Here is a 25270-nt window from a genome sequence, read left to right as displayed (position 1 = left end):
CCACTCAAAATTACAACACAAAATGCACAGAACTACAAGAAAATATATCAAACAAAACAAAAAGCCTCAAAAAATACATAAAAATGACTTCCAAAACACACACAAATACACAATATGGCTGCACAAACAAAGCAACACAAATTCAGAAAATGATAGAACAATATATTAGACAACAAAAATCCACAAAATGACAACATAAACTCAGAAAACAAAAAAAAAACCATGAAAAAAGACAATAAAAATACACAAACCCTTTGTTCTTTCCTGGATTAATATCTTTAAAATGTTGTTTATTCTCCTATTGTCATTGGGGTCAATTTGACCCCTTTCACTTATCATTAAAAAATAATGGTGGACTTTTTTGCTTCATATTTCATCATATTTCCTAATTTGATGGATACAAATGATTAAGCATAAACTTATCATGATGATATTTTTTCTGTGTGCTGAACACATTGCACACATAGGTGTTCCTCTGGGGTCAATTTGACCCCAAGCTGTTTAGATGTGTAAAACTTGTCTTACAATTATTAAGTATGAAAACTATTCAAGATAAAATAATTCTAATTTAAAAATGTGGTCTGATGGTGGCACGGTTTCATTATCAATGGGTTATTTATGTATTCAACAAATACAAAATCAAACAAAATCTGACACAAAAACGTTGGAGGCAAATATCCCTGGGGTCAAATAGACCCCAAGTGTCAAGTGTGTTTGTAATATTTGAGGATATAAGGAGGGTTAATAAATTGTGTCAAACTATGATTATTCACCCATCCATTATGCATTTCTGTTAAATAAAAGTAATGCTGCCATTAATACACTAATAATTAGATTGTGTGATCTCTGTGTTTGAGCCGTCATCCTATCATGAGCTCATCACCCTGTGCTTTGTCACAGCAGCATCTTTAATCCATAAATTAGCTAATAAACCAGCTGCACACACAACAACTGTTCAGCTGACATGCAAGGAAGCTCATCTTCCCTGGTTGATCTGTTCAACCCATCCTCGCTCTGTACTGTAAAAGTAAAGGTATCCCTCTATTTGTGTGCCAAAGACAACCTTTCATGTTGCTGTTAAAGAAGGAGCCGTGTCATCGCTAGTCTTGTTAGTCATTCGTCGTGATGAACTGACCTTCCCTCCACAGAGAAAAATGAGAGCAACGCTGTCACAAATCAAAAATGAACGTTTTTGCTGTTAGCACTCACGAGGAATGCAGTTAATTTTAGAAAGAGGTCGATTAAAAGGTTGCTTTGACATTGTTTGAATGTTGCTAATTGCTGCCGCCTGCTGTTGTTAGCCTTTTACCTCAGCGATAATGGCACCCTCCGATTCATATTGTTTTAAAACGACTAATAATTAGTGACAAAACATGATTTTATGTTCTTTTATTTTAGCTTTTCTGACCTGCATGAAACCTTCACATTCATTTTTTAAAACAAAACCTGAAGCTCTGAAAATGTACTATTTTTTTTCATCCCCCGCCGCGAAGTGGAAGGAGGATATAGGTTTGAGCTCCGTCCGTGCGTCCGTCAGTCCGAGTTAAAGTGGACAGCTTTTCTCAGAAACTGTTTTGTTTGGTGTGTGGCTTCAGGGTATCAATACCTTGATGCAGTTCAAATTCACATATATCCGCCACCAGGTGGTGCTACAACCAAGGTCAACGCGTTTTGGCCTAAAACTCCCACACCGTATGTCGCACATTCAGAAATCTCATATCCACAGATTCCCTGAATAGCACTGAATCAGCTGAGCTAGGCCACGCCCATTTCAGTCTCGAGTTTTGTGGGGCAAAATCGCGAAACCTACTTTTTCTAACTCCTCCTTGGGATTTTTCCAATCAGCGTGAAACTTCGCACGTAGAGTCTCCAGTTGGACCTGATCTGAAGTTGAGGAAAGAATTTTGTTCGATCGAAATATACGCAACTTATTAACGAGTAAAGTTTTTTAGCTAGCTATAAAAATGTGAACTGTTGCGTATCTTGGTCTAATCAAATGCTGACAACACCAAATCTGAGATCCTTGCGATACTAGGACAGTAACGAAATTTTGTGGCACGAAATTTTGCGAAATAGAAAAACAGCCGTATAAAATTCAAATGGTCATGAAATCAAACCAAGTAAAAAAAAAAGTTTTAAAGGTGTGCAGCAGCGACCGATGATGTGTAGACTCATACTGTAAGTCGGTTGTGTGTAGTGACAACGCGGTCAGCGCGCACTTGTCTGGATACGATCTACTCGACCTGACAAAATCGGCGTTCTCTGCATTCAGCGAAGGCGGAGCTACGTCGTTCGAGACTTTTAATGCCATAATCTATGCTGTTGGACTTTTAAATGTTTTATTCCTTATACATCCTTTTTAAACTATCCTACCTGCTGTCTCAGTAAAGTCTATCCCTCCATGTTAAAGCATATTTCTCATATTAAAGTACATCTTTTTAGTGTGTGTATGATTTAATCATGGGGAACATCATAAATAATAACACTGCTTAATTTGACCAACTTTACTCTCTCCTTCTTTAAGTTAAAAGGGGTGCTGAAAATATCAAGATGCGTTTTTGGATTTATTTTGGCATGTCCATAATGCAGCTTTTAAAACTTTTGTAATAAAAAATGAGAAATAAAAAACAAAACAGTTAGATCGGTACTTTTGTTTTCCTTGTTTATTACTGAATCAAAACAGACTCACACACACTCCAAAGTCAAGATTTGTGAGACATTTGTGTCTCTTCATTCAGAATTTCATTATTTTATACTGTACCGTGAGCCCTATATTTATTTTATTTATTTATTCAGTTTATTTCCGACATAGTTACATTCACTTTTTTTTTTTTTTTTTTTTTTTTTTTTTTTGTTTTTTTTTTTTTTTTTTTTTTTTTACATGCCGAAAAAGGAGACAAGAGAATTTTGTATTGTATTGTTAACTATTTCATTACACCACAAGCAAACACTGGGAATTGCACATTGATTGTGCAATGGAAGTTTCCTTATATGAACATGAATACAATGCAAAAAAATGTGTTTGTTGTTTAAGAAGTTCAGCTTTTATTTTGGTAGCTATGGGTTTTGTCATTGTAAACGTCATTTTTTCCTTCTGTTTTTTTACAGAGTTGGAGGTAGCGAGAATGAGCACAGATGGAAGCTTGCCTGATCTCAAGTTCCCACAAACTGGAGGACAAGGAAACTCTATTCACCTCTCAGCAAACACCCTCAAACAGCACGGCCGGAATGGTGAGTTTACAAAATGCTGACTCATCCTGTTTTTTGGAGGGAGAAAAAAAACGTTTTCTCATAAATCAAACGGAATAAAACATGAGATACACAAATAGTTTTTTGTTTGTTTTCACTAAGCCTTTATTGCTTTTTTGATGTTATTATTCCAAATGGCGATCAGTTTGCCACCCAGCTGCGTTGCTAGTCTGCATATAGAGTGCTAAGATCCGTCCTGGCCGGTGAAAATTAGTTCCAGCCAAAGCCTATGCTTTCACACTGTAAAGACAATCGGCGGCTCTCTTCAGAAGTCCACAATTTTCGACTTTATTGTATCTCATGCAAATCAGAGTGAACTCACGCTGGGCCCGGTGCCTCTCACTCAGCTCAAGTCCACGTCTCGCCACAACCAAGCAAATCATTAAATCTGGGCTGGAAGAAACTTCGTCCTCCTCCTGTTGTTCTTTAGCACTCCAAACTGTTTTTCTTTCATCTAAAAAGAGTGATCGCAGTCGCATAGGGAGGGAACATTGATTTCATACCAGTACTCCATCGATTGTAGTGTGAGAAAAGTGACCATTTTTCACCTTTTGAATAGTTGAATTGAACCTAAACCCTTAAACCTATGAAATTGTGTGCAGAATGGTTGTTTGAATTTTCCTGTGTGTATTCAATTGCATTTTATTATTTATTTCCACAACAGCCATACCAAAGGCAGTAGAAACTTACCTGGAGCGGTGTAACAAAAGCAACCGTCACCGATTCATTGCTACAGTCACCTTGATCACAGGCGGTGTGGGTGAAGCTTTGCCCAAGGACAAAGTAACAATATGTGGGAGAGGGAAGTTTTTAAGACGCAAACCCATGCTGTGATTGGATTTAGACTTCTCCCTGCTGTTCTATGGACTATTTTAAATGAACAACTGCATTTAGAAGTGGAATAAAGCATGTTTTTAACAGATAAAGACAGTGTATGCCTCATAGATTAATTAATCAAAGATAATTGAATTAGAAATGTAGATGGTTGAACTTGCAGCTCAAAAGACTGTTTTAATCTTCACTGTGTAAACATTTGGTTTGTTCACATTGTCTGAGAAGTTTGGAGTCCAGTAGCTGGAACCATTCTTACCGTGATTATCTTGTTTCTTCACCAGACAAGGACAGTGATACACTTGACACTATTTTTGCTCAGACATTCAATTACAGCCAGATTCTGACCTTTACATTGAGGCCTCAAAACAAACATCCGCCTTTCTTTTTAGCCTCAACTTTCAGTCGGTGAAAACACCAAAAGCTTTTTGGGAAGTTTTTGGGGACAAACACAAGAAATTACTGTAAGAGCGAAGTCGAAACACTTTGATGCATCAGTCCACCATATCCCACAATGCAATGTATCAAATCTTGAGTGAGTAAATGATAGCTGATTTATAGATCCTACACTACGGGGCGGATTCACTAAAATCTTAAATAAAGGGTGGTAAACCAGTTGCTTCCCTAAATCCATTGGTGACGCAGTTTCCTCACCTGCTGCGAGGAATTCTCTAAGATTGCAGCTAATGATTAGTGCACGTGCAGAAGTGGTGAAGACCGCCCTATTTAAAGGAGCGTTTTGTACGTGTTATGTTGAATATGGAGCGTGAAGGAGAGCTTAGTGCGCGGATACCAAAAAATGAATTTGAAGCAGCAGAATTGGAGGTGTTAGTAGAGGAAGCTAATAAAAACATAGATGAATTACAGCAAAGACATAGATAGATAGATAGATAGATAATTTATTCATCTCACAGTGGGGAAATGTGCGTGGATGTGAGTGACGAAGTGGGCGCGTGCGTGTGGCTGATGCGCGTGTGTGTTTGAGAGAGTGAGCCGTGGATGAGAGATGTGTGTGCGTGCCTATGGGTAGAGTCCGACAGGCGACCTGGACAGGAAGCAAACTTATGTTTATAGTGCAGCTTTACAACAACAAAACAGCCTGTTCTCCCTACGCGGTACCATCTTTACAGGAGCACGAGAGTGCTGATCACCGCTGTGACACATTCATCCTAAATATATTAACTTGAATTCTGAAAATGCCATCCCCCGGTCGTCTTTCCTCTCCCCTGCCCCATCTCTTCACAAACATCACTGCTGTCATCACTGCGCAAGAAGCTTTGACAGTTACCACCTGGTTGTGGGCCGTGCTAAATTTATACGAAAAAACAGACGCATCAATGAAGTCCAGCTTTGATGAATTGCATTGCTTCCCCTGCATTCATTTATTTGCATGTCCTCCTCCCATTTTTTTGCACCCTTTGTGAGCTCCGCCGACTATACATATTCATTAGAGGGAAACGCGCTAAATGGATTGAGGGCGCATTGCGACGCGCAGCAGCCATGCACCCCTGATTCCCTGAGGTTTGTAGGGCTTATTAGCGCGTGGAGTGATGTTTGCACACGTTATAATACCCCTAAACCTTCAGTGAATCTGCCCCTATATTTTTATCTGTTTAAAAAACAATATCTCCAGCAGCTTAAACCTTTTGAAAAGATAAAGGATTTACAGGAAATGCTTGATGACTGCAGCTGGTTATTCCTGAATAAAGTTTTATTTTATTTTGTTTTTTTAACTCCTGGCTTGAAATAATATTGATACATTATGTTGCTTAAGTAATTGTGGATTAAAATCACATCAGTTGATCTCAAACTCTTTTCTGTCGCAATCAGTCAGTATTTTATTCATTAAAACGCTTTGCATACATAATAATGCAGCTTCTATCATTTTTTACTCGGTTAGAAAATAATGTTTAAAGTTTAAAGAAATTTTCATACTCATGAAAACAGTTTTATTTATTTATATATATATATATATATATATATATATATAGGGGTGGGGCATTCTTAACCCCACATCACTGACATATTGTGTGCCTCAGAAAGTTTAGATAGCTTTGAAATTAATTTGTTAAAGTACCAGGTACTATTTTTTTTTTTGAAGTTGGACATATTTCCTTTTTTTCTGTCTTGTTGTTGAATAGTAGAAATTGTAACGTATCGTTGAGACAAAGGTTTATACCAATATAAAGGTGAATTTTTATTAAACTCTGGGTTAAAGTCCAAGTGTCGCCATTTCACAACTTTCTCTATTTTGTCTCCTCCAGGTGAAATCCGGATCGCCTTTGTCTTATACAAACACATCGGCGTGTATCTCTCCACAGAGAACGCCAGTATGAAGCTGGGCAGTGAAGCCATGGCCACCAATTACTCTGTAATAGTGAACTCTCCGGTTATCACAGCCGCCATCAACAAAGACTCCAACAAAGTCTACCTTTCTGACCCAGTGATTTTTACCATCAAACACCTGCAGGTAATTCTCTGTTTGTCTCCGTGTGTTTTATCTCCTCTGTGATGTGAGTGCCAGTGCATGTAATGCGCTTTTTTGCCTTATCCTGTTTATTTACACCGTATATTTCTTTTTTTTGCGCCCACATTTTCTTATTAATAGAACCCTTTGTTGTAATTTACTCCATCCCCGAGGCACAACCAAGACGCACCAATTCCATTTAAAATAAGAATATTAAGTGCAAATGAAGAGGTTTTATTCCAGCAAAGGTGTTGAAGAATTAAATAGTTTTTACTCACGAGGCAAAAGGCGAGGAGTTGTTTATTTGTTCCAACAGAAACCTGATCTCCCCAAAACAAATATCTGTCATATCCAGCCTCACTGGATGCTGCTTAGTCATTGTGAAGAATCGGGACTTCTTCCCTTTGTGAAGCCATTATCTTCTCCACACTTTGCTCCTCTCACAATCATCTTGTTGTTTTTCCTACAAACAGCACCTTTAGCTATTATCAACAATGCCAAATCGCTGTTTGAGAATAGCTGCAGGGTCCTGTGTGTTTTTACATGAAAAAAAAAGCAACAGCGGCAGAAAAGAGGAATAGATATGAAGGGTAGTAAAAAAAATCACAAGGTCCACTGGATGAGACGATTAAATGGTGGGAAAATGTTCCAGGGCAAGGTCAGAACAGTTATTATTGCTCCGCTTCACCTATTTTTAGTGTAATTTGTAATTTGGATGGTAGATTTGCTAATTTTACTGTTAGCCTAATGGTGAGGGTAGTGACTATTTTATTTTTTTTGCTTAGTTCAAGTCATTAAATTAAATCCGTGCCCTTCTGGAAAAAAGCAAAAGCAACGTACACGTTCCAAACTTTGAAGCTTCCTATCGAACTGCTGTCATTTAATGTAAACCAGTAAATACATAAAACATCAGCAAAAAATACATAAAATTACTCCTAAAAACATAACAAAAAACAAATAAACACAATAAAAAATGTCCTAAAACACTCAAAAGTGCAAACAAAATGACAAAAAATGACTCTAAAAACCCTAAATGACAACAAATACACATAAAACTATCCCCAAAAAAAAAATACATTATACAGAAAAATACACAAAAAGACAAAAAAAAAAACATAAAAACTCAAGCGTCCAAAAACACCAACAAAAGGATAACAAAATACATAAAAAATTACTCCAAAAACCCAATATGACAACAAATACACAAAATAACTATCCAAATAAGCCCTTACATTACACAGAAAAATACAGAAAACACAAAAATGCAAATAGTCACTAAAAACACACAAAACCTCACCGAACAGACACAAAAACACAAAAAACAACAAACATACAGAATGACAAAAAACACAAAACCTCAGGTGTCCAAAAACACTCAAAAGTGCTAACAACAGGATTAAAAAAAATACACAAAAATGACTCCAAAATGACAGCAAATACACAAAATTACTATCCAAAAAACTCTATATATTACACAGAAAAATAGAGAAAAGGACAACAGAAATGCTCATAATCACTCATAACACACAAAACAACAACAGATATACACAGAATGACAGAAAAACACACACAGTTACTCCTTTTATTTAATGTAAAACAGCAAATACACAAAACAACAGCAAAAATACATGAAATTACTCCCAAAAACATAGAAAAAACACACAGAAAAATACACAAAAAGACAACAGACACAAAAAACACAAACACTCAAACACTTATGCTAACAACATAATAGAAAGTACACAAAAAATGACTCGAAAAGCCCTTAATGACAACACACACAAAATTACTATCCAAAAAAACATGCGTTATACAGATAAATACACAAAAAGACAACAGAAATGCATGTAATCACTCATAACAGTCAAAACCTCATCAGTCACAAAAACACAAAAAACTCAAAAGTGTCCAAAAACACTGAAAAGTGTCAACAAAAAAACAAATAAATGACTCCAAAACCCAAAATGACAACAAAAATTACTATAAAAAAACATACATTACACAGAAAAATATAGAAAACAACAACATATATACACAGAATGACAGAAAAACACACATGATTCCTCTTGTAGAAAAAGCAACCGACATGTTTAAACTTTGAAGCGTCCTATGTGAGCTCCCACTGTTGTTGTTCATCTCGTCATTTTAATGTCCCTTAAACATACAGGCATTTACATATAGAGTACATTTTGTGTCCACCAATGGCTTCAACATTGATTAATTAAAATCATAATTTAAAATTTGGCTCCTTCAATTAATTAAAACTTGATTGGATGTGGCATTGATGCACATTATTGACTAATGCATCAAATTAAAGACCCCAATAAACACGTAAACCATTTAGCAGTATTTCTATCCTCCCGAGAACCATCGGGCAAAGTATCTTTCAATTTAACTTTTTTTTTTTTTTTTTTTCTGCCACTTTGAAGCTAAAACATAAACTTGCTAGATTTTAAGATTTTCACTGCAAAATAGAATGTGTCAAACTCACTCTGTCTACTGCAACAATGAAATCCACCTTCATATGAACTACTTTTATTAGGAAATACAATAAAAATCTCAATTATATCACAAAAAAATAGTACTGTGGCAAATTTTGAAATGTAACAAAGCGCTAGCTAGCTAACCCCCATTATTATTGACATTTTTAAAAATGCTTTTATGTTTCTTAAAAAGATTATAATAACTTTGTCTCTCTTTTTCTTACATGGACATTTTGGTGTATTATTTAGTTTGTCTCAACTCCTATTCTAGTACATGATGTGTCTTCAAAAAGTTTAGGATATGCTTTTTATTCTTTAATCAATCAGTATTTTTTTTAATATTGTAATGTAGTGTGTGCTTTTATATACTGCTTTTTAGATATAATGTTTTCTGCACTACAAGGCGTTGATTCTCAAATGTCATTACACTTGTGTAATGACAATAAAGCTCTTTCTATTTCTATTTCTCATACAAAACAATGACTAAACATTTCGTGACTTGGTGGTGAGAGGAATAATATAAACAAAGGTACATCAATATATTCCTTATTAGATAAACAGTATGTTTTTAATTATCCAAGTTAATATGGGCGACAACAAATCAAATCACTTCAACTCAGAAAATCTGAAGTGATCCCCCCAAAATTAGGTTTTTTTTTTTAAAATAAAATGAAGAGTAATTCCTACTTTATTGTGAAATTCAGTTAAAATTGTGAATTTGAAACCCTGTATGGAGTAGTATAGTTATTTATCTGTAGGTTGAATACAATTTAGATCAATTCTTGCCGATTTATGGGGGAACGACCTTTTTATAAAGAGTAACTCAACCCAAGAACCTCTTTTTCTGCTGAAAACAAAACAACCGGAGTAATTGATTGATTGTTTTTTAACTCTATAGTCAAATTATTTCAATTTAGAATATTTTTGTTGTAAAACAGGTAAGAGTGATTGCCCTCAATGGGTTGAAACCCGACTATTACAATCAAATGTTGCTATTGGTGGAGAATGGTGGTTTCTGATGTTTTAGAGGCATCTTACGTCATTAACCACCACTGTTGGCTCCGCCCCTCCTATAAAAACAAGCACTTGTGGTGAGTAGGTTTAATTGAGAGAATTGTAAATGTAAAGGTATAGGGGGTATTGATTGGCTAGTTACCATAGCATATATTGTTCTTTTGAGAATTTATAGTATAGACTGGGCGTGTCTTAACCATTTCAGGAGCCCCGCCCACAATCAAGTCATCTTTTAAATTTCCAGCCGAGACGCACGTCAGCCAACTCCTCTTTAGTTACTTTTTATTATGTACTTTTGTGTGTTCTTATGCATTTGACGTCCATCTGCCGAACTTTAATATCTTCAAGGTGCACCAGGGGGGCTACAGCCTCGACTTTGATAATCCCTACCATGCATTTTAATACTTGTGCCATATTTATTATCTTCTGTATATTCAGTCAACTCTAACATCGACCTTGAAAACGACTGTCAGACGGTTTTAGAGGAGAAAACTGTATAAGTTCCCAGTTCCAACCATTGCAGGTTTTGGACCACTGGTCTTATTGGATGATGATGTGTCCTCTCGTTATTTTTTCGCTTCCTCGCCTCACGACTTAATAGGACCTATCAAAGTCATTAATAGGACAACTGGTCATCATATCCCCTCGCCGTGAAATATTTAACTCAATATTTGGGTGTGTGAAGGGGAAATTCATTCAGTGGAACTTAATCTATTCACGGAGAATGAACGTCTAATCACCCTGTTAAAACTGCCAAAAAGTGGGGAAGCTACAATTCCTGGAGGCTGAGAGTCAAAGATTAAAGTGAAAGGTTGAACCTTTTGTTTCTTTCTTTAAAAAAAAAAAAAAAAAAAACGGATCCCTGGAAAAAGGCTGTTGATGAATTTATCAGTGGGTTCCTGTGTCACTGGTGACTTTTATCAAACAACACGTGGGATAGAAAGACAACATGTGTCTCATTAGAACTGTCTGGGCAGCAGTGGTTGCCATTAAACAGTGAAAGTGAAAGAAAGGTCAGAATGTACTGTGAATATACTTATCCTGCTTTATTCTTTGTGTGGGTGTTTACACCAAAAATTCCAAAACAGAAGTACCTAGAAACTTAAGTAGAAACATAAGTAGAAACATAAGTAGAAACATAAGTAGAAACATAAGTAGAAACATAAGTAGAAACATAAGTAGAAACATAAGTAGAAACATAAGTAGAAACATAAGTCGAAACATAAGTCGAAACATAAGTCGAAACATAAGTCAAAACATAAGTCAAAACATAAGTAAAAACATAAGTAGAAAGATTAGTAGATTGTAATCCCATTCATTTATTTTATGTTTCCACTCGCCAACAGCAATCCCAAGAGAACTTCAACCCCAACTGTTCTTTCTGGAGTTACTCCAAGCGAACTATGACTGGATACTGGTCGACGCAGGACTGCCGCCTGCTCGGCACCAACCGGACACACACTACGTGTTCCTGTACACACCTGACCAACTTTGCTGTACTCATGGCTCACGTGGATGTTAAGGTAGGTTAAAGGTTATCCATGTGATTTATATTTCCAAAGGTATAGATCAGACATGGGCATTGGGCAACTAAAGTATATGTAAAAAAATCAGGAAAATAGACAAAACAGAAAAATAAATAAAAAGGACACAGTCATTATACATGGGACGTGATGTTAAACCGTCCTTTGTGCCAAAAGATGGTAGTCACATGAGGTTTACCATTTGCGAGTGGCATGGAAGCTGTAGGAATGATGTAAATTTGGGACACATCATTAGTAGTGTTCCTTTGAATTAGGGTTTTTTTTGGCCGTTTAAACACTTAGACACCCTCATCAAAGGTGGCCAGCTACAGGGTGATCAAGTCTGAGCTTGTGTCCCATAACTACTTACCACTCTCTCCTTTCTGCACAAAACAAATACACAATAATGACTCCAAAAACCCAAAATGACAACAAATACACAAACTTACATGCCAAGAAAAAGCTTGCATTATACAGAAAAATAGACAAAAAGACAACAGAAATGCACGTAATCACTCATAATATCACAAAACAACAACAGACACAAAATGACAGAAAAACCCACAAAATTACTCTGTAAACACATAAAAGCTATTTCTTCTTTCCTGTTTTAAGGCTCAGATTTGTTATTATTCTCAATGTTGGCATGAATATTGATAATGTGGCCCCCTGATCAGACGTTCATGGTTGAATTAGATGTGCAGTGAGTGTGTATTGAATGTTAGATTGTATAGAGATTATTGAACACATTTCAATAGTGACCAAAATGAATGCTTAAAAATGAAAATACAAGAAAATATTATTGTTAATAATCAGTGTCTGTCAGAGCAAAGTTTTTTGCAGCTATTATGACATTTGTGTCAACAATATCTTTCTCAAGGCGGAATAAAATATCACTCTGGCCCTCACTAATAAACCACTACGACTGCCTTCCATCACCACCTACTGTTCCCCAGTCCTTTCAACAGGACACAATGCACAAACCTAATAGTAGAAAACATTCATGCACACAATAGAAAGCAGAGAATGTTTTTTCCTGTTGTGGTTGACTTTTCAAGAAGACAGTCAATCTTTTGCTTTAGAAACTTTTTATTTTGTCACTCAGCAACAGAACTTTTTGGACACAGCGAGCCCCCCTGGAAAAAATGCCCAAAGCAGCTTTTGAAGGTTAAGATCAAGAGATAGAGGTCAAGGAATGATACTTTACCCAAAATAAGACTAAGAAACTCAAAACAGGAGCTCTCTTTTCTCATGAGTGTCTGTTATTTCTTGGCAAACGACTGACAGTGTGTGTTCACTGGTGCAAAGTGGACAATAGCTCCAGCCCCTGTTTTGAGTGTTTTTTTTCTTTTATTTTCCACCTTGTCTCAGGCGCTATCGTCTCCGCTTGGGGTGTCATAAAAGGCAACTCGTTTGAAAGTGTCTGAGTGGGCGCTTTTGGAGGTTTTATATTTGACAAACTGTCACTGTGTTGTATCTAAGAGCATTTGGCAAAAGTCGCAGTGTTTGCACTCGCGAGGCGGAGAAAGACAATTTCATCAACTGGAGAGGCTGTGTATTTTGTCGCCCTGGCAACAGAGCGTAGCACTGCTCATGTCCGCATTGTTATTACTCATTACCCTCAGAGCTGAACAGATTATATTTTAGCCTTGTTTATTTCTCCATGGCATCTCAGAAAGAATGAGAAGATAGGCAAGCTGTAATTACGGGAAGAGAGAGTCTCCACAATATCGGCGTCATCATTAATCTCGTGTTTTGGCCGAAAGGATAACGCTAGCTAGCTGGGAATAATGAGTGTCGCATTCAGAGATCTTTATGTTGGTCATATTAAACTGTCGCCTGCTTTGCTCTTGTAGCGCTACATCTATTACTCCAATTCATGAGTGCACTCCAAGTGCCACACTCGGATTAAAGATGTTTCCCCTTGTATTGATTAAGTTCTAGGAAGCACACGTCTCATGTTCCTTTACAGCAACTTCTATACAGAAATCTAACATTAAACTGACCTGGCCTTTGCACATTGCAGGTTAGAATTATTATTATTATTTTTTTTTTATGATAAGATTTTTTCATATACCACAATACCAGTGTGAGCAGTGCTGTAGAACATTGTTTGAGAGTGGACTGTTTTTCAGTTGCAGTAATCAAGCAAGCATGTGATAGAATGAAGTGTATCGATGAAGACATCCCTAGTTTCCTAGGGTGACCATACACCCGGATTTATTTGCTTTTCACGTCTTGTCTGGACCGTCCGGCCGGATTTTACAAATTCATCAAAATGTTCGGGTTTTCCATGGACCCGGAACATATGAATTTAAATAACCATAATTCTGCTAATATTTGCTCTATCTGAAAGCTAATGCGATGCTTTTTACCGCCAGTATCATTACGGTAATTTTACTTACAAGTGCCGGAATCATTAAAGATGCCACATTGTTTAGACAAAATCATCAGACGCAGTGGAGAGAATAAGAAGACGAAAGTCCAAGATGGATTTGAAGAGATTTGAGTATGCCAAGGTCGGCCCAAGTCTCATCTTTTTTGAAAATCAAAATGGTCACCCTATAGTATCCCACATATTAGTAGTGTATTCCTGATACAAAATATATGTCTATCAATACTTTGTGAGTTTTCAGACTCTTCCAGTGACTTTTTAACGAACAAAGCGACTCGCGACAGATGTAGCAACTCTTTGTTGTGATTTTGAGACTTTCGCAGATGAAAACATGGATTGTTTCTCTTTTAATGAGCAGCAGGGGCCATTGTAAGCCCCGCCCCTTCTCACAGTATTCACACGCAGCATTCTCGCTTTAACTTTGACGTTTTTGAATGGACTTTGGTTTGGGCATTAGTGTGTTTCTCGCTAATTCTCTTCAGTATTTATCCATTAAATTGAATAAGATTAACTACATTTAATAATATTGTGATATACATTTTTGGTCATACCGCCCAACACTAGTTAGAACCATAAGCTGTTTGTGCTGCCATAAAGTTTCATGTGTAACATAATGTGACCAATTTTGAAAAGCTTAGAAAGAAATCTTATCACACTTGCATCTCATAATAAGGAAGTAGTATAGTACCGGTAACTATTGGTGTGCCAAGTAACGCCCACTGGTTTGCCAAATATGCATAATTTGGTTTCCTCATTACATATCAAGTGCACATTATGTTAAAGTGCATTCAAAGTCTAGTGAGCCTCCTCGTTTGGGAAGTTGTCAAGAACAAGTCTTCTAGTTGCTTCTGCTGCGATCATCAAAAGGGAAGCATGTTGTCTCTTTTCTCAACACTCCAGTCCTTTGTTTGCTAATTTTGGGTTCCGTAGCCAAAGAACTGATGCCTTTGACTGATCCTGCCATCCAAGTAGAGGAGCGCCCTTGGCCACGTAAACAAATTAAAACTGCTCTCGCAGACAGCAGCTGTGCGGCGGAGATTATGCGTCTTTTGTATCTCTCCGAATGATTGCAAACAGGTTTTTTTTTTTGTTTTTTTTTCTTGTTTTTAAGGCAGCATTGCGAGTGGGTGTGCTTTGATGCCACTTCGCTGGAAACGCTGATGACTCTTACCTCTGGATGTCCCGTCGCTAAGCCCTTGGACGTTTAGCGGTGATAAAAGAGACTTTAAATATACTGAAGTAAACTTCTTTGACACATATTCAAAGATAAGCTTTTATTTCACTTGATTGGGACACCAAAATCTACATTTCACTTGAAAATGTACTCTTTTCTTTTTTAATATTTATTAGCTTTTGTCTTGGATAGCCTTTTATAAATCAAACGCTGTGTTTAACAGAGATTTAAATGTGACAGGCCCAAGAACGTAAAGCATTCAGCTCAATTTTCACAAAAAGGCCATAACTTACACTGTGTGTGTGTGTGTGTGTGTGTGCGTGTGCGTGTGCTAAGATAGTCAGCAGAGAGGCATTTAAGTGATGCTACTCCCGACAGACTAGTAAGTATAAATCATGACACAAGCCACTAGATGATAGAGAGGCTGGTATTTGGGTACCATTCATCACTGTCCTAATACAGCATCTTTACACTGGCACCATGAGGGAGTAACTATGATGAGAAAGGACAGTCAAGGTTAGCTGTGGGCTTTATGATGAAAACTTAAACTCTAAGAGCAGCAGGTCAAAACTAATCTGTTTACGTTTAAGGTACGTAAAGAGACAAGCAAGCAAGACCACATTAACTGCCAAGGCAACTGAAAGTCAAGCTCAGATACCACATTACAGTTAAGGTAGAGCTTCAAACACAATAGGACATTCTGTGCGTGCGCTGAATGTCATTCCCACCAGTGTGTGTGCTTCATGTACTTTTCCCAGCCTCTTTTCAAAAATGCGACCAAGGTTTTCTGATTCATACGCCCTCCCAAAGGCTGTTCCTCATCTCTATTCGCGTCATAAATTCGCTGTACTATCGTAGGTGAACTTGTCACCAGACTCTACACAGTAGGCCACTACCTCCTAGCACAGCTGTCTGCCCTGTTAAAGAGTATTTCCTGAGTCGAATGGATGCCTTGGGGGTATATAAGGAGATTGATGCGTTCAAATTGGACTGAATTTGTGCCTTTATTCTGAGTGCATTTTTTGAGGTATCAAGGATTGACAAGAAGGCATATGAGAACAAAAGTAAGAGAAACATGTGTCTTATCTTTGATTTTGTTAGTATTATATACCACTGATCTTTGTAATTTACCAATGTTTTCTTGTCCCACGAATTATCTTTGGTAAGAGAAAATTCTACAATCTACGATGATTCGCTAGCATTATTTAATATTGTAAAATATGTTTTGAGTTTTGCGAAACATAAAAAAACCCACATAATATAGTCTGATATTATTATATATATTAAGATAATTTAAATAATTGACCTTTTTAATTTGTGATAATAAAAATAATCCCATTGAGAACCTGAACCAAGTGAAGACTACAAAAGCCCGAGTCAAGCATCTAAACCAGGGGTGCCCACACTTTTTCTACCACTGACGGCTCTTTGCGATCTACTCTGTTGGAGGTTATAATTGTAAATAATTTGAATTTAATATATAGCGCAAATTACAACAATAGTCATCTCGAAGCGTTTGTCAAAATATAAACTTTGTAGGAAAAAAAAACCAACAAATCCACATGAACTACAATAACATTGAAACAGTAGCACTTAAAAACTGTGTTAAATATATTTAAAAAAAAAATATGTCAATACAATAAAGAAAAATATTTTCAAAATGAAGTTTGTAAACTATACAGAGTAAAAATGAAGCATTTCCATTTCATCATGGCTGAACCAAAACGCATCAGCATCTCAGATCATCTCACAGTTCAAATCCACAGAAGCACCAAACACAGCTGCTCACTTCATTAAAAACCCACAATAAAAACCACATTTAGCGGTGGCAGTCAGTGGCACGCAGGGCGTTGCAGTATTTGTAGCGCACTCGGACCGGCCGCTTCCGTCTTCTACTTATTATTAGAGGTTGTAAATGACCAGATTAGTGCACTCGCACCCCCTCAAATTGAGGTCAGAAGCTGAATTGTTAGGTTTCATTTTTGGTATATGGAAATTGGCCATTCTCATTCATTTCTGAAGACATGTGGCCCACGTGCGGGATCGACACACAATGCCTCTGCGATCGACCGGTAGACGCAATTCAAGAGAATATTGCTGAGGGAGGCCCACTGTTTTCTATTGATATTTAGCATTACACAATGACTTGTATGCTAATACGGCCTGTCTGCTGTATTGTCAAGGTTGCTTGTGATTATTTAGAAAACATTGAAAAGATTGTTTTTTTTCTCTCTTTCCACACACTGCCTGCAAAGAGTGAGAGCAGAACAAAACCAATCTCTGCAGGAATCTGACAAGAATGAAAAAATGTGTGCATTTGAGAGATTCGGCAAGGATTGTAAGTGAGATAGAATAGATGACAAATTGAATGTACACAAATATACCTTGACTGGCCTAATTAACACAGATGTCAAACAAATCCATATTTATCTGAATAATATCCACTGTTATCAAGGACATTTGCTGTTTGTGTTATAGTATATAGTCATCTTAGAGATGTAAATCCTTATTTTAATCAGAAATAAAATGGGTTAAGAGTGACCAAAAAATCATAGAAAAAGGGGTGAAATGGGATTTTAAATACCACCGAAATTGGTTAAACATTGCAAATTAGGGTGGCCAAAAACGGACAGAAAAAGTGGTTAAAAGGGTTCAACGTGTCAATATTGTGATAAAAATGTCAGAAAAAAGTTGGAAGAATGAGCTTAAACTGGCAAATTTTGGTCATGACAAATAGTGAATGTGGCTAAAATGGCAAAAATAAGCATGAAATATGGTGAAGAGGTTATAAGTGACAATAATGGTTGAAAGGGTTTATAAGGGCTGAAATTGTCTTAAAAGTGGAAAAAATGTGCAGAAAATACACTGACATTTGATGGAGAAGTGGCAGAAATGGGAGTTATGTATCAAAAATGCATTAATAGGCGCAAAAATATGGCAAGAAAAAGTGATGAAAATAGATTAAAATATGGCAAGTTTTGTGTAGTTTCTTAAAAGCATCTGGCGACCCCCTCTCTGTGTGTCGCGACCCAAAGGTTGAGAACCCCTGCACGCCAAAGCTCTGCTCATCACCTCACTTCTGCCAAGTGAAAAGACATTTTTCAGCAGAACCGTTGTTGGTAGAGACATCAGCCTTCATCCACCTCCTGGAACAAAAACATTCCACAGTAAATCCATCACCCAGGTGTAGATATACTTTCTGCTCATCTTTCTGGTATTTTTTTTTTTTTTTTTTTTATGGCTTTGTCTTTTTCCCCTCCACATTTTTTTTCTTGCTGTCTCTCTTTCTATGATCGGGTCCCTCTCGATTTGAAGCTGAGATTGTGATGAATAGAGCCTGCAACCACTAAACAGCTTGCAAACCCAGGAGACCTGAAAGTCCTCTCACAAAACGCCATAGCAGTTACCACCCACTGCATCAATACCTTTATCATTCTGCAGGCTGAAAAGTGACTAATGTGTCACAATCACCAAGCGTCAAAAAGCTCCAAAGCTCCAACACTCAAAGGCATCCTTGCAAAATAGAATCTCACTCTCCTGAACAAAACAACACTCGTATGCCCAGAGATGTCAACTCCATACAGCATCTTGTCCTCCCCTTCAACGTATACACAACAGTTAATCAGAATCAAATCAGAAGAACTCTCTAGCATCAGACCTGTTATTGTTAATGATTGACCTCTGTTCCTTTTCTACAGTAGCAGCTTTTAAGCCATACTCCATACCCCGAGTTTAAAGAAATGAGTGGAAAGGATGGGGCAGTGCTCTGTGGTTGATTGTTCGGTGAGAATCCTGCTGACTATGGTTGAAGTGGCATTTCAACAATGGTGCGATTTAAAAACTATAAAAGCTATACTAGAAGCAAGATATCTTATTGTTGTCCAGCACAAAAGACTAATGCCCTACATTATTTCCAGAACCACCTTTAATGACAGCTAGACAATGCTCTGAGCAATGCATTACCATTTGTTCAAAGAGGCAATCGTAGCGTGGATAAGCTTGGATTGCTTTCACGTTAGTCAAATTTATGTGAAAATACAATCTACGACCTCGATCATAGGGGGCGTACCAAAGAAGGAGCATCTGGTTGGTCTTATTTTGCATCTGTCACATGTAAATACCAACGTTCTATAGTAATGATGGTAACTTCTGCTAATAAAGGGGAGCCACTTAACATGTTATTTGCCTAAAGAATCAGAATGCCTTTATTAATCCCAGGGTTTTTGGTTAAAGAATGTGTCTGAACAAGTCGACGCTAACATACTATCTGTATGCAAGTATTCCTGCTCAATGATTATTTCCGGCAGTATTTCAAGCTGTAGGTACTGTGAGTATTAAATCACATAGACAAAACCGTCTTGCATTGGTGACTCCCTTGATATCTATCACTCCCATCAGACATGGCAGTTATTAAAAATATCTTCAAATTAGCCACCCATCGAGACCCAACCGTGTCTATCTATTTTTTGTTATCTTCCTCCCCCTTTCAAATTCTAAGCTTTATGTAAGATGTGATTCCATTTGGGAGATTACGATACCACAGAGTCCATCCGAAGTCACTATTATTAACTTTAAAACCAAGATCTTTTTTTAAAAATCTTGTGTGTCAAGGGAACTGCTGTATGTTGGTACCAGGTTTGTCCAAGAATGACGGTGTAGACCCTGATTCCAGATGTGGTTTTGCGCTAAGAAACTGCACATCTGTTTTACTGTTTTAATGTTAGCAAACGATAATCTGGAGTGCAGCTCTGCAAATTTCTTGGTGCCTTTAAAAACTCGACCCTATTGGCTTCCAACTGTGCTCACTTTGTATCGTCTCAAATTGTCACCTGCAATGGCATAATACGATATGATTTGCAAAGTTAAAATTTCCTCTTGAAAATCTTTCAAATTATTGCTTTCTCATTGTTTCCATGAGTCTTCCTCTTATTGCTCATATTTCCATCTTCCATCTTTGTATTTTGTTTATCAGGGTGAAAACACATCAATATTTCCAGTTGGAGACTATTCACCAACTGTTATGCAGTTGGCGTTGGTGTTAGTTTTGCCAGATGAGTCAGTTTTACTGCAGATTCTGCTTTTTAAGCTCAGTTGCCAATATCCGCTCCCATCCATGTATCCCTGTGTGCACTTTGCATTTATACCCTGATGGAAATAATTTTTCACTGCTGCAAAGTAATATCAGTTGATTTTTATCTTTGCTGCGAGTTTGCTGTCAGCAAAAGGCCTTTCAGGGGACAAAACTGACTGCGGTGGCACATTGCCACACAGAAAGGGGGAAAAAAAAACTGTAAAAATGTGTTGGTCGCATGTGTTTTTTTTGATTGAATACCTAATATGCTGTCTTTCACACCTGCGGCCCGTTAAAACTGTTCACTTTGTTGCCCAGCTGAAAGGAAACAACAGGGGGGTGATTTTAAATTGATTCCCACTGACTTATTCACGATTTGTATCTGTCAACTGTGGCTTACTGGGAGGCTTTGCTGCTCTTTACTGCATACCAATTCAATGAATCGCTTTGAAATCCATGCTGAAATACTCTAGCTTCATTTTAGAGTTTGTAGTTGGATTGGGTTTAAAAAAAAAAAAAAAATCTAATAAAAAAATATGCGCAATAATTAAATATTTTTTTCTTTTCCAACTCTTTGGATACATCCATTAAATATAATCAAACGGATGCAAAGAAAGGATGTCATAAGTAATTCAATTATTTGCATTTCCTGAATAAAATGCAAGTGAGGATGCAGGTGCAGGCCCACGTCTTCGAACACTGCATTAGCATTAGCCTTGCATTAGCTAGCATTAGCTAGTGTGACAGAGTCATGCCTATTTCCGCGTCACTAAAGACACCACAGTGTGCTCTTCCTTGCCTCCCTAAAGCACAGTAAGGCACCGCGGGGGGGCCCACGACAAAACCTATGCAGACACTTTATCGAGCCTCCAGGTCCCTGCATGTCGCCTCATTCATCCTAACAGTGAGATCCAGGGTGCACACACGATCCTGCCGATTCATACGCTTAGGGAATGCCCAAACAGAGGCACATGTACCTGGTCTTATACAATGTATGTTCATGGTATGATTGGTCAGCTGTCCATAGATGTGAATGATGTATGTTTTATTTTTTTTTTATTTTTGTCTGCACATGCTGTCAAAGGTCAACACCACAGGAAGTGCAATCATCATGAGACAGCAATGCATATTTTGTTATTGCAATAAAATACATTGATTTATTTTATTGCTTAATTGTGACCATCACCAGCCCTCCCTAAGGAAGGGTAAGAAATCTTTTATTATAGGGAGGATATAAAAAGGGAGAGCAGTGTTACACCTAAGTGGAGGGGGAGGGGGAAGGGGAGGGGAAAGGGAGCAGGGAGGAGAGACTCAAGACAGGAAATAGAAAAGGTGGGGAAGAATAGAATAATAGCATATGTGCAAAAAAAAAAAAAAAAAAACCGCTACTGCAAGCCCAGGAACTGCCCTGGGCCCGGAGATGCAGCCAGGCCAGCAGAAAGAGCGGAGGCCAGGGAGCCCCAGGCAACCCCCCGCGGCCGAGCAACACCCCAGATGCCCCCAAGATCCCCAGGCCGAGAGGCAGCCACCGCCCCCCACACACACATCCGAGGAAGCCCCACGTTTTCTTTAAATTACACTGTCTATGTGCATCATTCAGTGAAGGAAAGTTATGGTACAATACTGTTTATTATAAAAGGTATTTTCCGCCAGTACGTAATGTGAGTGGGAGGGGCTTGAGCTATAAGAGGAGCCGTTTGTGAATTGCAAAATAGTCTATGCCTGGTTGCAGTGTGGGTGACATCTACAGGCCAAACTCATGGTTGGAGTAAGATTTAGTTTTTCTCAGTGAACATTGAGATGTTAGATTTTTTAATTTTTTTTTTTTTAAGTAAATAGCACGGGATCTTCTTTTTTTTATTACTTTTTGCACACTTTGAATAATGTGAAAAACTTGAAGTTCTGGACTTTGCCAGAGTTTATTTGTGACCTCACAACAGCTAGCCTAGCATTAACATTAACCTAGTATAAACATTAGTATTAGCATTAGCTTAGTATTAGCTTGCATCAACAGTAGTTAGCATTAGCCTAGCATTAGCGTCAGCTAGCATCAGTTAACAATAGCCTAAGATTAACCTAGCAATAGCTTAGCATTAACATCAGCGTAACATTTGCATAACGTTAACATTAACCTAGCAGTGGATTAACATTTGCCTAGCATTAGCACTAGCCTAGCCAATGAACCCTGTGTAAAGTAATACAGAAGATATGATGAAAATTGTTGAAATAGGTTGGAGGATCTGAAACAATCTAAATAAAGTTTTTTTTTTAAAAAAAAAAGCTGAAAAGTGTTGAGAAGTTTGAAATGGGTTGAAGGTCTTTGCTGAAAGTGAACATGTTAAAGGTTGAAATCAGTTGAAATCAGTTAAAGAATGGCTGAACAGCTGAAGTTCAAAGTTGAAGGTAAATAATGTTGAAAATGGCTGACGTGGATGGGTAAATGAATGGAAAAATGAAAAAGTTGAATAGTTAGTAAAAAGCCCATACATAGCAGAATGGCCAGAAGTAATCAGCACATTTTCTCAATAAAGTACTGGTATATGGATAACAGTGAGGATGCCTCATGCACCCTCAATAATGAGTTGTTGATTGTATTGCTGTGTTTTTGAGGGTAAATAAAATGTCTCAAAGTCTAAATTTAAAGCAGCTCTCGTCTCTTTATTATTTTTCCTCTTTGTCAGGCTCAACAGAAATGTCTCAAAAGCATGTGGCCATTGTTTATCATTTGATCTCCCTCTGTTGCAGAACACTGACCCAGTCCACGATATGCTCCTGGACGTCATTACTTGGGTCGGCATCCTTCTGTCGCTGGTCTGCCTGCTCGTCAGCCTCTTCACCTTCTGTTTTTTCCGTGGGCTCCAGAGTGATCGCAACACGATCCATAAAAATCTGTGCATCTGCCTCTTCATTGCTGAATCACTGTTTTTGGTGGGGATCAATCGTGGCGAGCAACCGGTAAGGCCACTTCTCTCTCTGTCTGGAACATTTAGAGTTAGAAAGACTGTCTGACATTGAGTTTTAAGACTCTAATCTGAAACTTTGAGTTCAACTTACCTTCAGACTTTTTCACCAGGCTGAGGGAGGAACATTAAAGCAGATCATTCCCCTAGTAGTTATGGGACATCCGTCTCCTAACTCACACTGGCATTCCCAGTTCTAGATGACGAATGTGTTCACTACACTGACACAAATCACTTTTACCTCACCATCATCTCCCTCTTTTAAAGAGCAACTAAACCCTGAGGTTTCGGCTGATGTGCATCAAGGTTGGAAATCCCAAAAAAAAAAAAACCTTGATTATGGGCGGGGCTCCTGGAGCAGTAAAGACATGCCCACTATTTAATCTCCAAAGAACAATCTTTGCTATGCTAATTACCTAATCAATATTCACTATACCTATCTATACCTCTCTATTCACAATTCTCCCAAACTATTTATCAAACCTACTTGTTACAGATTGCAGAGTTCACATTTGCTAGATTTTATATGAGGGGGCGGAGCCAACAGTGGTGATTCATGCCATAAGAAACCACCAACACATCACAAACCACCATTCTCAGCCAATAGCAACATTCCATTATAATAGCAGGGTTTAGAAGGCACACTCTTACATTTTTCATTTTTACAACAAAATATTCCAAATGTAAATACTTAAACTAAAATTCCAAGAGTTGGTCAAGAATCAACCAACAACAATACTTCATAACCAAGAACAGTTGGTTTCTGCAAAATATATAAGTGGTTTTGGGTTTTAATTACTCTTTAAATTTGCAGACACAATACAGTGTTCGATACACTCAACCCCCTTTAAGGGTAATAACTATAGTTTAGATCAGTGGTTCCCAAACAGGGGTACGGATACCCCTGGGGGCAAAGGAGCACATTGCAAGGGCTACTTGGAAAGATTTAACAATTAATTTTAAAAAATAATTAGGAAATGCTCCTTGTTCCTTTGTAGGCGATTTTTGGGGACAAATTCACCACAAACTAACAGTCTTATTGCTCAATATTTTCTGGGGATTTATTGAAACAGCACTATTTTATCCTGTGGAGGCCATATTATCACACTTCTGACAACAGGAGACATTAAATTAGCTACATTTCACATAGGAGTTAATAGGAGACAAATCAAATAATAGTTGCATTGGTCATTTTATTTACATTTGTTGCAATTCCACTTTAAGTTTCTCTCATTGTTTTGAATTTGTAAATTAAGTCTTAGAGAACCAATGTTTCAGATAGAGTTAGGGGTTTAGGAGATCCCACTGTTCCACAAATGAAAAAGCATATGAAGTATGAACAGGGTACTTATGGTATGAAGGGTGTACACATGATTTGACCAAAATAAAAAGGGATACAGGAGACAATTGGGAACCACTGGTTTGGATGACATTGCGTGTGTCGTAGTAGCCAAGCCGTCATATCAGGTTTGTGTGTGAAGTCTATGTATGCAGCATCTACACTACTGCAGATACTACTTTCTCTCCCCATAGAGTTTTGTTTAGCCTCTTAAACAAACAATAACCATTAGCCTGTTGAGTCAGTGAATCATTTCTGTGATCATGTTAAACTATCCCACTTAGACCAGTTAACAGCTGTGTTATATGTGCTGCTGAATGATAATCACTCAAAGCCAGATGGCACTTTCTGACTTAGTGCTGCTTGTCTTCAAAACATCTTTGTGTCCGAAATCACAGTTTATCTCCAAAGCTAACCTCCCGAGAAGGTAGAGATGGCACTTTAGCTCCTCACTTTTTCATTTCTACAGCGTTTTATGGGCGTGATTCACAGCTCCGCTGTTAGATTACTCTCCTGGACACCAATTTGTGCCCACTCAACCTTTTAGTTATTTAATGGAACCCATTCCAGAGACAAACTACACTTGTTATGTTCAACTTTGCTAATAATTAGGCCAGTTTTTTTTTTTATGTCAGAAGTGTCTTTTTTAATTTTGGTTTTGATATGGTTTTACAGATATTGGTAAATAAGACAAAGAATTATTAATCCGTATACCCTTTGATCTTTGGTTATTCCGTTTTAAAAACCAAATCAAATTAGCACAT

The 25270-nt window shown here is 37.6% G+C and overlaps 1 protein-coding gene across 9 annotated transcripts in view; it reads left to right on the top strand.

The window, feature by feature from the left end:
- Positions 1–25270, top strand: part of LOC114480492 (adhesion G protein-coupled receptor L3) — a 372070-nt gene that overhangs the window by 304164 nt on the left and 42636 nt on the right. For all 9 annotated transcript variants that reach the window (XM_028474684.1, XM_028474691.1, XM_028474685.1 and 6 more), the window contains 4 exons: positions 3109–3231; positions 6345–6550; positions 11391–11567; positions 22953–23162. In XM_028474684.1, coding sequence (XP_028330485.1) covers positions 3109–3231; positions 6345–6550; positions 11391–11567; positions 22953–23162 — 716 coding nt within the window. The remainder of the gene's footprint in view (positions 1–3108; positions 3232–6344; positions 6551–11390; positions 11568–22952; positions 23163–25270) is intronic.

Source organism: Gouania willdenowi, chromosome 18 (genome assembly GCF_900634775.1).
Source record: "Gouania willdenowi chromosome 18, fGouWil2.1, whole genome shotgun sequence".
Taxonomy (NCBI): Eukaryota; Metazoa; Chordata; class Actinopteri; order Blenniiformes; family Gobiesocidae; genus Gouania; species Gouania willdenowi.
The sequence above is the reverse complement of the archived record's forward strand: the minus strand, read 5'-3'. Positions and strand labels throughout refer to the sequence as shown.